This window comes from Schistocerca americana, chromosome 2 (assembly GCF_021461395.2).
Source record: "Schistocerca americana isolate TAMUIC-IGC-003095 chromosome 2, iqSchAmer2.1, whole genome shotgun sequence".
Classification (NCBI taxonomy): domain Eukaryota; kingdom Metazoa; phylum Arthropoda; class Insecta; order Orthoptera; family Acrididae; genus Schistocerca; species Schistocerca americana.
The window spans coordinates 185,238,044-185,252,436 of record NC_060120.1 but is presented as its reverse complement, the minus strand read 5'-3'; the positions used below and the strand labels follow the sequence as shown (position 1 = coordinate 185,252,436).

At 47.0% G+C, this 14,393-nt stretch overlaps 1 protein-coding gene across 1 annotated transcript in view; it reads left to right on the top strand.

Annotated features, from left to right (window-relative positions):
• The first annotated feature begins 85 nt into the window (after positions 1-85).
• Positions 86-14,393, top strand: part of LOC124594890 (guanine nucleotide-binding protein subunit beta-2-like 1) — a 109,636-nt gene continuing 95,328 nt past the window's right edge. The window contains exons 1-2 of the mRNA XM_047133363.1: positions 86-311; positions 797-1,005. Coding sequence (XP_046989319.1) covers positions 203-311; positions 797-1,005 — 318 coding nt within the window. The 5' untranslated portion in view covers positions 86-202. The remainder of the gene's footprint in view (positions 312-796; positions 1,006-14,393) is intronic.

Below are 14,393 nucleotides of genomic sequence, written 5' to 3'. Positions count from 1 at the left end.
TATTCATGGACACCTTAATAAAATGAAACTGTTATTGGAATGTGAAATATCTGTGGTTGTATACTTTGCATGTCCCAGTTCCCCCCACTATTAGCTCCGCCAAGCGGCATCTGACGTTATTCGGCACACTGCAGAGGGAATTCTGAAAGGTGGTAGCGTACGTGTCGCGTGTTGTTTCTTTAATGGTACAGAGAAAACGCAAATGACTGAATCTCTTGTGCTTCGTGGGACTCTAAGAGGTCACAATGGCTGGGTTACGCAAGTTGCAACCAATACAAAATACCCTGATATGATTTTATCGTCATCTAGAGGTAATGTTAAATTTTAGGTCGTTTTATTACTGGCTTTAAATATGCTATTTAGAGCACCCCTGTTACAGGCGTCGCCTATTTTATTGTAGACAGAAGCGGTGTGGTAGTTCCGCAACAATCAGATTCAGTTATGGGAATGACCGACTTGCAGCTGTCTCGTTCTTTCAAACATTTAATATGCGCGCCGCAAACAAGCGCGACGGTGTTGTTTAAAGTGAATTTAATTCTCTTTTAGAAAATCAGCATGATAAAGATGATGAGAGGAGCCATATGGGACCCTTTCAGTAATGTCCTGAGTTTTCGGTGGCTCCAGTCGTTGTAACAAAAGAGAAGGAAACGTGCCTTCTATTTAAAATTAAGTTCTATTTTTGTAGGAAGTATTGTATTACAATAATAATTACCTCAGCGTTTGTTGCGCCTTTGTGTGATGCACCATATGATGCAGGCATATGGTAACTTGATGTTCTCGATCTCTTCATTTTCAGACAGGTCTTTGATTCTCTGGAAGTTGACACGCGACGATACAAATTTTGGTGTGCCACAGAAGAGGCTACAAGGCCACAGCCACTTCGTAAGTGATATTGTAATTTCGACAGATGGACACTTCGCTCTTTCTGGTTCGTGGGACAAGACACTACGGCTGTGGGATTTGTCCAAAGGAATAAGCACTCGTCAATTTGTGGACCATACGAAGGTATTTATAAATGAATGTTGTTACTACGCAACGTACTTAGTTTCCGATGAACATTGCCCATTGTTGGGCGTATGTCTGATATCTACACGCAGTTAAGATTGTATGGAACCTCGCTGTTGAAGTATTAGTATCAACCCGCCATAGGAAGAATGATTTTTTATTAGCTAACAGGAAATGTGTGTCTGACAGACACAGTAACAAATGTTGCTTTTTTGGAAAGTTACTTAACTTATGAGAACAATGAACAGACAGAACAATAATTCACTAATCACCACTATCAAGTAAGGTTTCCACTATGTAAAACTTTTGTGAATACTTGTTAATGAAATTACAAAAATACATGAATTGTGTGTAAAAAAAAAAAAAAAAAAAAAAATTGTCAGGGGTAAGCTTTAAATTCACAGATATTTTAGTTAATTAATCCATTACTCTCTTAACACTTTTCTGGAATGTTCCATGCATGCAGGTACATCACAATTCACACACTTTTATGCAGGGTTCATGTTCTAGTAAAGGCAGAGACTGGACTTCCTCTTTGTACAGACCAGGAGATTTGTAGGCCTAATTACTTTGCTGATGTACTTTGATCCTGTTTCTGTACTGTTACAGTTTAATGTGCATCTGTTTTACAATTAGTTCCAAGAGTTCATCAAACATCAAAACCAATTATCTTCAATCTTAGGATTATCACCTAAATTTACAGTATCCATTTTTATATCCTGTATTATGTTATCACAAAATATTCGTCTAGCTTTATTTGGTTCTTTTGATTCCCAGTCAAATAAATTTTTCTCTTTGTAAACAAAAGAAACTGAAACATCGTTATCTGCTTGGTCACCTGTGCAGGATACATAAACACCTGCAACAGTTGTTCATCAGAGGAAGTAGAAACTTTTGTATTGTGGGCAGCCACAGTTGTAGAACTGCATCTTAAAGAAAAAAAGCTGCTTCAGCTGTACAACAAATATTTATTTATGATCCAACTAGTTTTATGGCAATAGAGCACCATGTTCAGGGATACATTTTTATTTCAGAACCGTCTAACTGTTAATCAGTAGAATGGTTAACACTTGGACTGATCTGAAATAAACATGTGTCCCTGAAGATGTGGCTCTAATGTCATGAAACTAGTTGGATCATATATACATCTTTATCATACAGCTGAAGCAGCCTTTCTCATGATGCGCGAGTGAAAGACCTAGAGGTTGCTTTTTCAGGAGAAAAGCAAGGATCACAATCAGAATGGTCGGGAAATAAATACTCTGCATCCATTTACTCTTCATCAGCTTCTTCTGCATCATAGCAAGTTTCTCTTCAAAATTTGGATCATCCCTTACATTACTTCTTCTTCATGACATAGATGGAGCCCGCTACCCGTATAACTTTTTTTTTTTAAAAAAAAAAATTGCGAGGTCTTTTAACAGAATGTCTAAAAGAAGAGGCAATTAGATGTGCCTGCTTCTACTCACCAGAAATAAAAGATCACTTTTAGGATTATTTGTCTAATAGAAACGCAACAAAACTTTTGTAACTGGAAAAATGTTTTTCACGGACATTGTAATATTTAAGGAAACAGTTATTACTTTACTTTTAACTGTCACCGTTAACAAAGACTAATACCACAATACTGGCAAAGGAATTGTCTGAAGCAACAGAGGCATTCCTGCCGACAGCTCAGTGCTGTCAGTCCAACAAAACAAAAACGCATGTGTGTCCCTCATGCACATAATTTCTTTTGGAGTTAAGAAAAGGGGGGGGGGGGGTGTTGAGACGTAGCTGCCTCAAGGTTCTATTATTAATATATTCGTTAGGTGAACAGATGCCTGTGGCTAAATGTGATCAAGATGTTGGACTCCCATTGGCCTTTAAACTGATTTTCCGTTCACATATGGCTTTGTCTCTCAGTAATATTTTGGAATATGTTCGTTTAATATGGGTTGTATGTAACTTAATGTGCCAGAACAAAGGCTTTGTTAAAGGAATCCACTTGTATCACTCTTTGTTCTAGACTTAATTCAGGTATTCTTGGTTGACAATGGACCACTTTCAAGTAGTTTCATTCAACCTAATAGGCCACTAACAGCGATGTGATGGCTGCAGCTTATCGTTAATGTGTCTGTACAATTTCTTGTGCACATTCAAAATTCATACTGATAAATTGAATCTTATAATTACTCTTTCACCTTTGCAGTGATTTATTATTAAATATCTGTTCAGGAAGTGAAATATTCAGCTGCAATTTATTGTTTCACAATGATCTTCAGTCTGAAGACATCTCTGCATAAGTCTGTTCTTCGTAAGCCTGATATGTGTGTAACATCCTCTTATATCTGCTTAATGTATTAAAGTTAGGCTTTTCTCTATAATACTTACCTCCATTGCATAATTGATTAGTCATTGCTGTTTCAGGATGCGTCCTATCAACTGCCCCTACTTTGTCATGCTGTACTGCAAATTTTTCCCCTTAATTAGATTCAGTGCCTTTTTAGTAGTTTAATGATCTACCCATCAGTATTCTTTGGCAACACCACATTTCAAAAACTTTCTCTCTTCTCTGGATTGACTGTCTGCTCTTCAGTTTCATGTGTCTAGTCAGGACAAATATTTTCCAAAGAGTTGTTAAAATGTCATTGCAGTGGTTCTTGCGCAGTAAATCTGTGTTGTGGAAGGAAAGGGTAGGGGATATCAGCAAATTCATTATTAAAACCTCAGAGAAGACTGATTATCAGGATGTGAGTGGCTTTCCGTATTGCTCACCTGCCTCATTTTTGTCTACTTATTTCAGTTATTACATTTGTAATGATCAAATGGACAGATTGTACAACTCTCTTTGCTAATGGTCTTAAGTCATATTCTAACTTCAGTTGTATGGGTAAATAAAACTTTCAATAGCTCTAGGGAAGGCAGATATGACAAATGAAAGAACAAGAAGTTAACAATATGCAGGAATTTGTTATTCACAGCAGTCAGTGTACTTGCAACATCAATAATATCTGAATGAATTACAGAAGTTTTCTTTAGAAATGGGAGGTATCTTGGTGTAACAAAAATGCGTACTTACGCAGTTTAGGGGATACATGCGCTGATCGCGAGAAAAGTAACTGCATTTGAAGGAAATGCATATTTCTGAAGATATAAGCACATATGTGCACGGAATACCAAAAAAGTAATTTTTTCATATGGTTGCAAAAAAGAGAGAGATGTAGCTGGAGAAAGCTACAGGGAAATATGGCGAAATTTGGCGCTGCTCTGTTGGCAGGGACTGTAGAAAGAAATGTTCAATCAGGAAAATGTTTTTTGCTGGCAGTCATTTAGACATTTCTAAAATTTTGCAACTGTCTTACATGTACATGTGGGCTTTCGAACTCAATAAAGTTTTTAATGAGGGAGCTCAAAATTGGCAGTGAGCAGACTGTGGTCGCGCGGAGCCAATTTCGTAGGGATATCTGCCATCAATATTTCTTAAGTGAGCCAATAGTTTTGGGCGGCCCTGTTGAAATAGATGAGAGCTGCTTCATGAGGAGAAAGGACCATTGAGGTCATACGGTGCGGGAGCAATGGTGGTTATGATGTTGAGACAAAGCAAAGCTTTATGGTTGCTGTGCCACGACGTGATGCACCCATTTGCTGCCAATTTTGCAACAGTATGTTTTGCCTGGAACCACAGTAGTTTCTGATTTGTGGCAAGCTTACAATACCATAGGTAACTTGGGCTACAATCATCTGACTGTTAATCATTCGCTTTATTTTGTCGATCCCTTTACAAGCGCAACCACAAATCACTTGGAGTCAGTCTGGCCAAAAGCTAAAGAAAAAAATTAAAGGCATTTCAGAACTCGGTGTGCTATGCTGAATAACTACCTCGCGGAATTTCTCTGGCGTCAACGTTCTGGGACCCTCAGGGGGCTCTGCATTTAGTTGCTGGGTATGGGCTTGACGAACCCGGGGTCCCTGAGCTGGGGACTGGGAACTACTACCAGTCCTCAATACCGTAAGCTCTGAGCGTGTTTCAAAGACCACCATAAGGCGTGACGGTGGAACGTTGTACGGTACAGAGCCCGGGGATCGTGGCTTAACTGCCTGGGTCGCGAGGATGGTAGAAACCTTTATGAAAAACCCTCAATCTCAAGGTGTGCTGCGCGCTGAGGAGACTCATGGCTGTTGAGGTTGAACAGTTGCTAGCGGGCGACCTTTGGGGAACCTGCCGCTTCCTGGTTGTATTAGTCTCACCCAGGCAAGCGGGGCTCTGTCTGTGTGGACATTCCTTTCCCTGGCTGCTCGTGGGACCACAATGAAAAGAAATACGAATAGTGTGCAAGCACGAGTCTCTAAGAAAGGAAAGTTCAGTGCTTTAACGTATAACCCCCAATCTATCCCTTCCCTGCCCAGACCAGGGGAGGAATGACAATCTAAATTACCTGGTGAGACGTATTCTCCTCGATTTCTGGTTTGCAGCCGAACAGATGGGGACTCATTTCTGACCACAAAGCCTCAGTTTTTTGTGGAAAATTTAGAGAACAAGTTTGGAGAAGCTGAGGACATGTCTAAATTGAGGTCTGGAGCAGTCCTCATACAGACAGCATCCCCAGCAGTCATGGGCATTGCTTGCTTGTGACAAGCTCGGTAATTTCCTGGCAGATTAAAACTGTGTTTTAATCTGCCAGGAAGTTCCATATCAGCGCACACTCCACTGTAGAGCGAAAATTTCATTCTAGAAGCTCGGTGATGGTGCAGTCTCCATTACGCCTCATAGGAGCCTCAATGTGGTTCAGGGACTTATTTTTCATTGTGATCTGTTGTTGCAGTCTGACGGTGAGCTCCATGCAAATCTGGAATGCTGCAGTGTCCACTTTGTACAACGTGTCTTCAGGGGACCTAAAGATAGTAGGGTTGCCGCCGGCGCTTTCATCTTATCTTTCGAGGGTGACACCCTGCCCGAGAAGGTCAAGGTGAGGATATATCGATGTGATGTTAAGCCTTATGTCCCTCCTCCCATGCACTGATTTAAGTACTGGACGTTTGGGCATGTGTCACAGAGATACGATGCCAACTCACCTGTCGGGATTGTGGACGTGCCTCCCATCCCAACGTCCCATGTTCGCCACCCCCTGTTTGTGTCAACTGCGGACAGAAACATTCACCTTGCTCGTCATACTGCACAGTTTATCAAAAAGAATGGAAGATTATGGAGTATAAGACCTTGGATAGGCTCACTTGCACTGAGGCTAAATGCAAGTACGACCGACTTCACCCTGTGTGCATTTCATCGACATATGCTGCAGCAGCTTCGATGTCGCCGTCCCTGGCGATGAGCCCCCAAGCTCAGCTGCTTTTTGTGGTTTGTGGGCCCTCCAGCCCGGCCGTCTATTCCGTCCCCCCGGGGTGTCCACAACTCTTTTGTGGATACGTGCGCAGTGAGCACGGGACCCCGAGCTAATATGGCCCTCCTTCCTTTCCGGGCTGCATACCTTCCTTTTACGCATCCTTCCCTATCCCCAATCTTCGCCCCCCCCCCCCCCCCCCTTCCCTTTCTCACCCTCTGGGAGTAAGGTTTGTGACTACGTCCGGAGACAGACGCTCATAAATGTAACACATTCTTCACCTTCTCTGCTTGCATGCCTTCATCCTTCCTTTGTCCTTCCCTTTTCCTTACCTCTTCTCTTTACCCTTTTCTCCCCTGCAGCGTTTGAGACCTCTCTTCTTTCCTTTTCCTTTCTTTATTTTTCCCTTTCTCTTTCTTCCTTCCTGTGCGTGTCTGAAGGCCGACCCACGCATTTTCATGCGTAGCCGGTGACGGGGTAACGCGAAATTCCTCGCCCCTGGTAGACAGGTAGGACATGTACGTACCCCCTGGTAACGGCCAGGCCCAGGGAGGGGTGATAACCCGAGCTGATAACTTCCGAAAGTGCCGATTGGTCCCTCCGTCCGTTTCTCAGGAGGGGTGACCTGAGATGTGAACAATCACCTAAGGCGGGACCGCCATCAGAGAGGGCCCCCACAAGGGAGGAGCGCACCACCGGAGACGCCGGTAATCATGGGGGTTCTTCCGCAATGGTTTCCTCATCTTCCACTATGTCTGCTCACAAGCGTAAGTTTACTGAGTCTCAGCCACAGACAGTTCTTCCATCGTTGCCACAGTTCCTTGTTGTTTCTCGGTCTGACGAAGGTCACTTCTCCACGGTCAACCCGTTCATTATTCAGAAAGGTGTCGACGCAATTGCAGGTCCTGTAAAGTCTTGTTCCAGATTCCGAAATGGCACCTTATTGTTAGAAACAGTCAGTGCCCTCCAGGCACAAAAATTGCTGCATACTTCACTGCTACACACCTTCCCTGTCCGGGTGGAACCACACTGTACTTTAAATTCCTCGCGTGGAGTCGTTTATACACGCTCCCTCGATGGATTGTCTGACGAAGAAATTCAGCACTACCTGTCTGACCAGGGCGTAAGGGCTGTTCATAGTCATGGAAAGGGTTGACAAGAACATCGTTCCAACCCGTACTGTCTTCTTGACATTTGACAAAGTTCAACTCCCATCGAAAATCAAAGCAGGCTATGAGATAATTTCCGTTCGCCCTTACATCCCAAACCCTACGCGTTGCTATTGGTGTCAGCGGTTCAATCACACCAGCCAGTCCTGTTCCAACCTGGCCAAATGTGTTACGTGTGGCAAGGATGCCCATGAGGGTGCATGTCCACCTCCATCCCCTCGTTGCATCAACTCTATGGGTGACCACGCTGCTTCCTCTCGAGATTGCCCCATTTTTAAAGACGAAAAGCTCATTCAGGAAATCAGAGTGAAGGAAAAGGTGTCGACCTTTGCTGCTCGAAAATTATTCGCCAGTCGAAAGCCCACTGTGCCTCAGACAGAAAATACAGCACTGTCCTTGCCTCTCCTCGGCCAACAAAGGAGGCGGCCACGCAGACTTGTGACCTTAACTTTAGTGCCACAGTCGTCTGATCGGCCAGCGCAAAGATCGCCCGTTCGACCTCCCCACTTTCGCCTGCCCACTCTATGGTTCACCCTTCATCAGGTTCTGCTAAATCTCGATCCCAAAAGTCAGACACCCGGACTTCCAAAAAAGAGCATACTCGTGAAGATTTTTTACGTACCCCAACTTCACAACCATCGGTTCCTCGTTCATCTAAACATCATGTTTCCAAGAAGGCTAATAAGAAACCCAGTTCATCTCCTTCTCCGCCAAGGCGTGTGTCATCTACAGCACCACCTGGCGGTAATCGCCCTCGGCCGTCTTGTGTGTCGCCGAGGCGCAGTGCTGGCGGCCCATCAACCGGCCGCTCCTGAACAACCTATGGATCAGGATCTTCTGCCTTCTGCTGAGTGCCGTACCATGCCGTCGGTCGCAAGCTCTTAGCAGTCGTTGAGTTGACGGCAACCTTGGTCACATTCTTCCATTTTCTGTCCACCCTATGTCCATTATCCATTGGAATATCCGCGGAATTCGAGCCAATCGGGATGAATTGTCGATCCTCTTACGATCCTACTCGCTGGTCATCTTCTGTCTTCAGAAAACAAAGCTGCGTCCCCACGACCGCTTTGTCTTCCCCCATTTTCAGTCAGTCTGATTTGATCTCCCCTCTGTTGAAGGCACTCCAGCACATGGAGGACTCATGATTCTTCTCCATAATACTCTCCATTATCACCCAATCCCCTTAAACACTTCCTTCCAAGCAGTCACTGTCAGTCTTTCCACCCGCTTTGGGGATTTCCACATCCTTGTCCGTGTGGCTCACTATTGCTAGACATCTTCCACCAAGCGGATCTTGTTTGCCTCAGCACTGGGGACCCTAAATTTTCGTCTGCCTCCACGACAAATTTCTCTCGTTTGGACCTTTCAGTCCTGCTAGCTCGGTGCTTCGAATGGTTCGCCCTTGCTGAGTGACCATTTTCCATGTGTCTTAGATTGCAGCCACAACTGCCATATATGCACCCGAGACGCTGGAAGTTTGGCGAAGCCAATTGGACACTTTTTTCGTCCCTAGCGACATTCGATGACCGTCACTTTCCTAGCGTCGACGATGAGGTCACTCATATTACAGACGTTATTCTTTCAGCTGCGGAACGTTTAATACCTCTCACCTCCAAATTGCCTCAGCGCCCCCCAGTTCCTTGGCGGAATGCGGCGTGCCATGACGCAATACGTGAGTGGCGACGTGCTCTTCACGTTTTCCACCACCATCCTACTTTGGCCAACTGTATCCGCTGTAAACAGTTCCGAGCGCGATGCCGTCGCGTCATCCGCTATACCAAGAAGGAAAGCTGGAAATTCTTTACTAGCTCACTTAACACCTTCACTTCCTCCTCGGAAGTTTGGAGTCGAATTCGACTGTTATCAGGCGCGCCTAGTTTCTCCCCGGTCTCTGGGCTCACTGTTGCGCATGATACATTAGTGGACCCCGTCGAAATTTCTAACTCATTGGGTCAACACTTTGCTGAGATTTCGAGCTCTTCAAACTACCCGCCAGCGTTTCTCCCGAAGAAACGCACTGCGGAAATGTAACCTCTTGCTTTCTCCTCTAAAAATCACGAAAGCTACAATACTGTTTTCTCCATGCGGGAAATCCAACATGCACTCTCTTCTTCTCGCTCCTCCGCCCCAGGACCGGATGGTATCCACGTCCAAATGTTGCTCCATTTATCATACCGTAGTCTGTGTTACCTCCTCCGCCTTTATAATCGAATTTGGACCGACAGTACTTTTCCCAGACGATGGCGGGAAGCTATCGTCGTTCCTGTTCCGAAACCTGGAAAGGACAAACATCTCCCCTCTAGCTATCGCCCCATTTCTCTCACGAGTAGTGTATGTAAGGTTTTGGAGTGTATAGTGAATTGCCGTTTAGCTTGGTGGCTGGAGTCCCGCAGTCTTTTAACACCTGCCTAATGCAGTTTCTGAAAGCATCATTCTGCAGTTGACCATCTTGTTGCTCTCTCCACTTATATCATGAACAATTTTCTCCGGAAACGCCAAACAGTAGCAATATTTTTTGATCTGGTGAGAGCATACGATACCTGTTGGAGGTCAGGCATCCTCCCCACACTGTTCTCTTGGGGCTTTCGCGGTCAGTTGCCCCTTTTCTTCACGAATTTATGGCAGAGCGCACATTCAGAGTGCGGGTGAACACCACTCTCTCCCGTACTTCCTCCCAAGAAAAGGGGGTACCCCAGGGCTCTGTGCTAAGTGTTGTACTGTTTGCCATTGCCATGAATCCAATTATGGATTGTCTCCTTCCTAATGTCTCGGGCTCCCTCTTTGTGGACGATTTTGCGAATCTACTATAGCTCTCAACGGACCAGCCTTCTTGAACGACGTCTTCAAGGATGTCTCGATTGCCTCCACTCTTGGAGCATCGAAACCGGCTTCCGCTTTTCTCCCAGTAAGACCGTTTGTGTTAATTTTTGGCGCCGTACGGAGTTCCTTCCACCTTCCTTACATCTAGGACCTGTCAACCTTCCGTTTTCGGACGTCGCTAAATTCTTGGGTCTTATGTTTGACAGAAAACTGCTGGTCCTCCCACGTTTCCTATCTTTCGGCTCGCTGTCTGCGATCCCTCAACGCCCTCAGTGTCCTGAATGGTACCTCCTGGGGAGTGGACCGAGTGGTCCTTCTCCGCCTCTATCGCGCCTTAGTGCACTCGAAATTGGACTATGGAAGCATAGTTTACTCCTCTGCTTGGCCGTCTATTCTTTGGTGTCTTGACTCTGTCCACCACCGTGGATTACATTTAGTGTCTGGAGCTTTTTACACCAGCCCTGTGGAAAGCCTTTATGCTGAGACTCCTGAACCTCCGCTGTCCAATCGGCGAGCTGTCCTTCTGAGTGGTTATGCTAGCCATCTGTCTTACATGCCTGCTAATCCGGCCCATGACATTTTTTTCGACGCCTCCTTGGATTTAGGTTATGCAGGCCGCCCTTCCTCCCTACTACCACTGGGAGTCCGCTTCCTTCAACTGCTCCATTCTCTTTCCTTCCGTTTTCCTAAAACATCCTTGACAACTTGAGGTACAGCACCGCCTTGGCTCCGTCCCCGGACCTGCCTGCTCCGTGAACTTTATCAGTTTCCCAAGGATGGTACCCCTTCACTTGTTTATCGTCAGGCATTTTCTGCTCTATGTGCACAAATGAAGGAAGCCACATTTATTTACACTGACGGCTCAAAAACATCGTTTGGTGTAGGGAGTGCCTATATTGTTGGTGACCCCCCCCTATCGATTTCGGCTTCCCGACCAGTGTTCGGTTTATATTGCGGAGCTTTACGCTGTTCTCCAGGCTGTCCAATACATTCGTCGCCATCAGCGGATACAGTATGTTATCTGTTCAGATTCTCTCAGCTCTCTCCTCAGCCCCCCAGGGGGTCCACAACTCTTTCGTGGATATGTGCGTGGCGAGCACGGGGCCCCGAGCCATTGCAGCCTTCTTTCTCTCCCGGGCTGCATTTCCTTTCCCTTCCCCTCCTTTCCCCTCCATACCCCTTTCCCCTCGCCCTCTCCTCTCCCTTTATTGGTGTCGTTGCTTATGTTGGCCTCCGCTATCCTCCTGGTTCTGTTGGTTTTACACTCCGGCTTTGTTGCGTAATCATCTCCTCCTTTTGGCATTCCTTGGTCCCCCTCTGGGGTTTGACCTCCGTTCCAAAATTTCTATTCTGTAGTGTGAGCCATTTGGGGAAGAGCACCTTACCTAGTGTCTCCGACGTGTGCCCTCCTAGTACATTCCACCTTTTCTTTTACGTCGTTGTCTGATGCTAGGGTGCATAGCCAGCACGGTAGCCAGCCCGTGTGGTGGGGTCGCTATGTACCCTTTTGGTTGAGCCCCCTGAACACACAGGGATCACACTTCTGATACCTGAGCTGTGACCTCCTCATGCATGCCTTGGAGTGGTTGCTCGTCGTCCTGGAGCATCGGAACTCCCGGCAATGGCCGCCGTGCCAGACAGCCCTTGCTGTGGCTGGGTGGCGCCCGTGAGGAGAGCCCCTGATCGGAGTGGGTGGTATCAGGGCGGACGCTATGCAGATGAAACGCATACGGGTCCAAAACTCTGGCCGCTCTTCTGCGGCCGTCTCTCTGCGTGGTACTGATTCCTCAAGTGCTGCTTCTCTTGCCCCTTCGGCATTCCCTTCCGTGGCTACCCCCTGGGAGGAGGGTCAGGCCCGTCGTCTAGGGGCAAAACCTTTCCCCCGTTATCTAGTTTGCACCAGGACTGATGGAGATACTTTCACCAGTGTCAAACCTTTATTCTTTGTGGAACACATTGAAGACAAGTTCGGCGAAGTGGACTCCCTGAGCAAGATGCGGTCGGGTTCGTTACTGATAAAAACTGCTTCGGCTGCCCAATCTGCGGCCCTTCGTGCCTGTACCCATCTTGGCACAATTCCCGTGTCCATTACCCCTCACCAGTCTCTAAATATGGTACAAGGTGTGATTTTTCACAGAGACCTCATCCTTCAAACTGATGAGGAACTTCGGGACAATCTCGGACGGCGGGGTGTTCACTTTGTTCGGCGTGTTCAGAAGGGTCCTAAAGATAATCTTATTGATACTGGTGCCTTTATCCTGGCCTTTGAAGGGGATACCCTTCCTGAGAAAGTTAAGATTATGGTCTATCGCTGTGATGTGAAGCCGTACATCCCACCTCCTATGCGGTGTTTTAAGTGCTTGCGTTTTGGCCACATGTCTTCTCGCTGTACCCAGGACCCTCTCTGTGGTGACTGTGGACGTCCGCTCCATGAGGGGAGTCCCTGTGTTCCCCCTCCTGTATGTGTAAATTGTCATGGTAGTCATTCTCCACGTTCAGCAGATTGCCCAGTCTATAAGAAAGAAAAAAAGATACAGGAGTATAAGTCTCTTGATCGTTTAAGCTACACAGAGGCCCGTAAGAAATATGCACGATTGCACCCTGTGTCCATGACATCTAGTTACGCCTTGGTTACATCTTCATCCCTTCCTCCCCCTTCCTTACCCCCATCCCGGACCCCTCTCCTTCCCCCCTCCCCTGCGGCTCCCACACCTTCTCCTCTGGGCGCTGCTCCCCCTCCCCAGCCGGAGAAGTGTCCCACTCCTTCGGCGTCTGCCGGTCAAGGGCGCCTCTCCCGGGATGCCCCTTCCCGGCACCTTCCAGGTCAAAGGTCTGCTGCAGCGCGGCGACCGCGAGAGCCGCGGTCTATCGGCCCCCAGGTCGCCCGGTCTCTTTCTGTTCCTGATCTTGCTGCAGCTGGCTCCATTATGCCACACAGCCCTCCTCGATCTCAGCCTGAAAAGAAGAAGAAACATAAGTCCCGGGACAAAGAGCCTCTGGTGTCACCGGAGGTTCCTTCCCCGGCTTCACAACCGGATTCTGACCTGTCGTTTATGGATGTCGCCCCCTCCTTGTCGGTGACGGGTGGGGACCCGGCGGTATGACTGGATTTAGCGTGTTCAGCCCTCATTTAAACCATCGTTCTGTGGTTCTCCAATGGAATTGTAATGGCTACTATCGTCACCTTCCGGAATTGAAATCACTTCTTTCGTCCTACTCAGCAGCTTGTGTGGTTCTCCAGGAATCTCATTTTACTGATGCTCACTCACCGACCCTCCGTGGGTTCCGTGTTTTCTGTCGAAATCGGGTCGGACCCTTGCGGGCTTCTGGTGGCGTTTGTACGTTGGTCCGTACAGACATTGCTAGCACGTGGATTCCTCTCCAAACTACATTGGAAGCGGTTGCTGTTAGGGTCCACTTAGACTCTGCAGTCACAGTATGCAATCTTTATCTCCCTCCTGACAGGACTCTTACACCTGCTGCCTTAACCACCCTTCTTCAGCAACTTCCTCCTCCCTTCCTCCTCCTTGGGGATTTTAATGCCCATCATCCTTTGTGGGGCAGTGCCTTTCCATCTAGACGAGGTCTTCTTATAGACCAATTTATTGCAGACCACGACCTGTGCCTTCTTAATGATGGCTCCCCTACTCATTTCAGTGCTGGTCATGGTACCTTTTCTGCCATTGATCTTTCTCTTTCTTCTCCCTCTCTCCTCCCTTCATTACACTGGTCGCCACACGACGACCTTTGTGATAGTGACCATTTCCCGTTGATTATCACGCTCCCTTCCCGCTCCCCGATGGACAGGTTACCTCGTTGGTCTTTCCACCGCGCCGATTGGCCTCTATATACTGCACAGGTCGAGTTTTCTCCCTCTTTGTCGGGTTGTATTGATGACGTCCTACGTGACGTGTCTGACGCGATTGTTCGCGCTGCTAACCTTGCTGTCCCGCGCTCATCTGGACAATTTCGTCGTCGGCAAGTCCCGTGGTTTAGTACGGCCATTGCCATTGCCATCCGTGATCGCCGTCGAGCTTTGCAACACTTTAAGAGGCACCCATCTGTAGCCAGCCTTTCT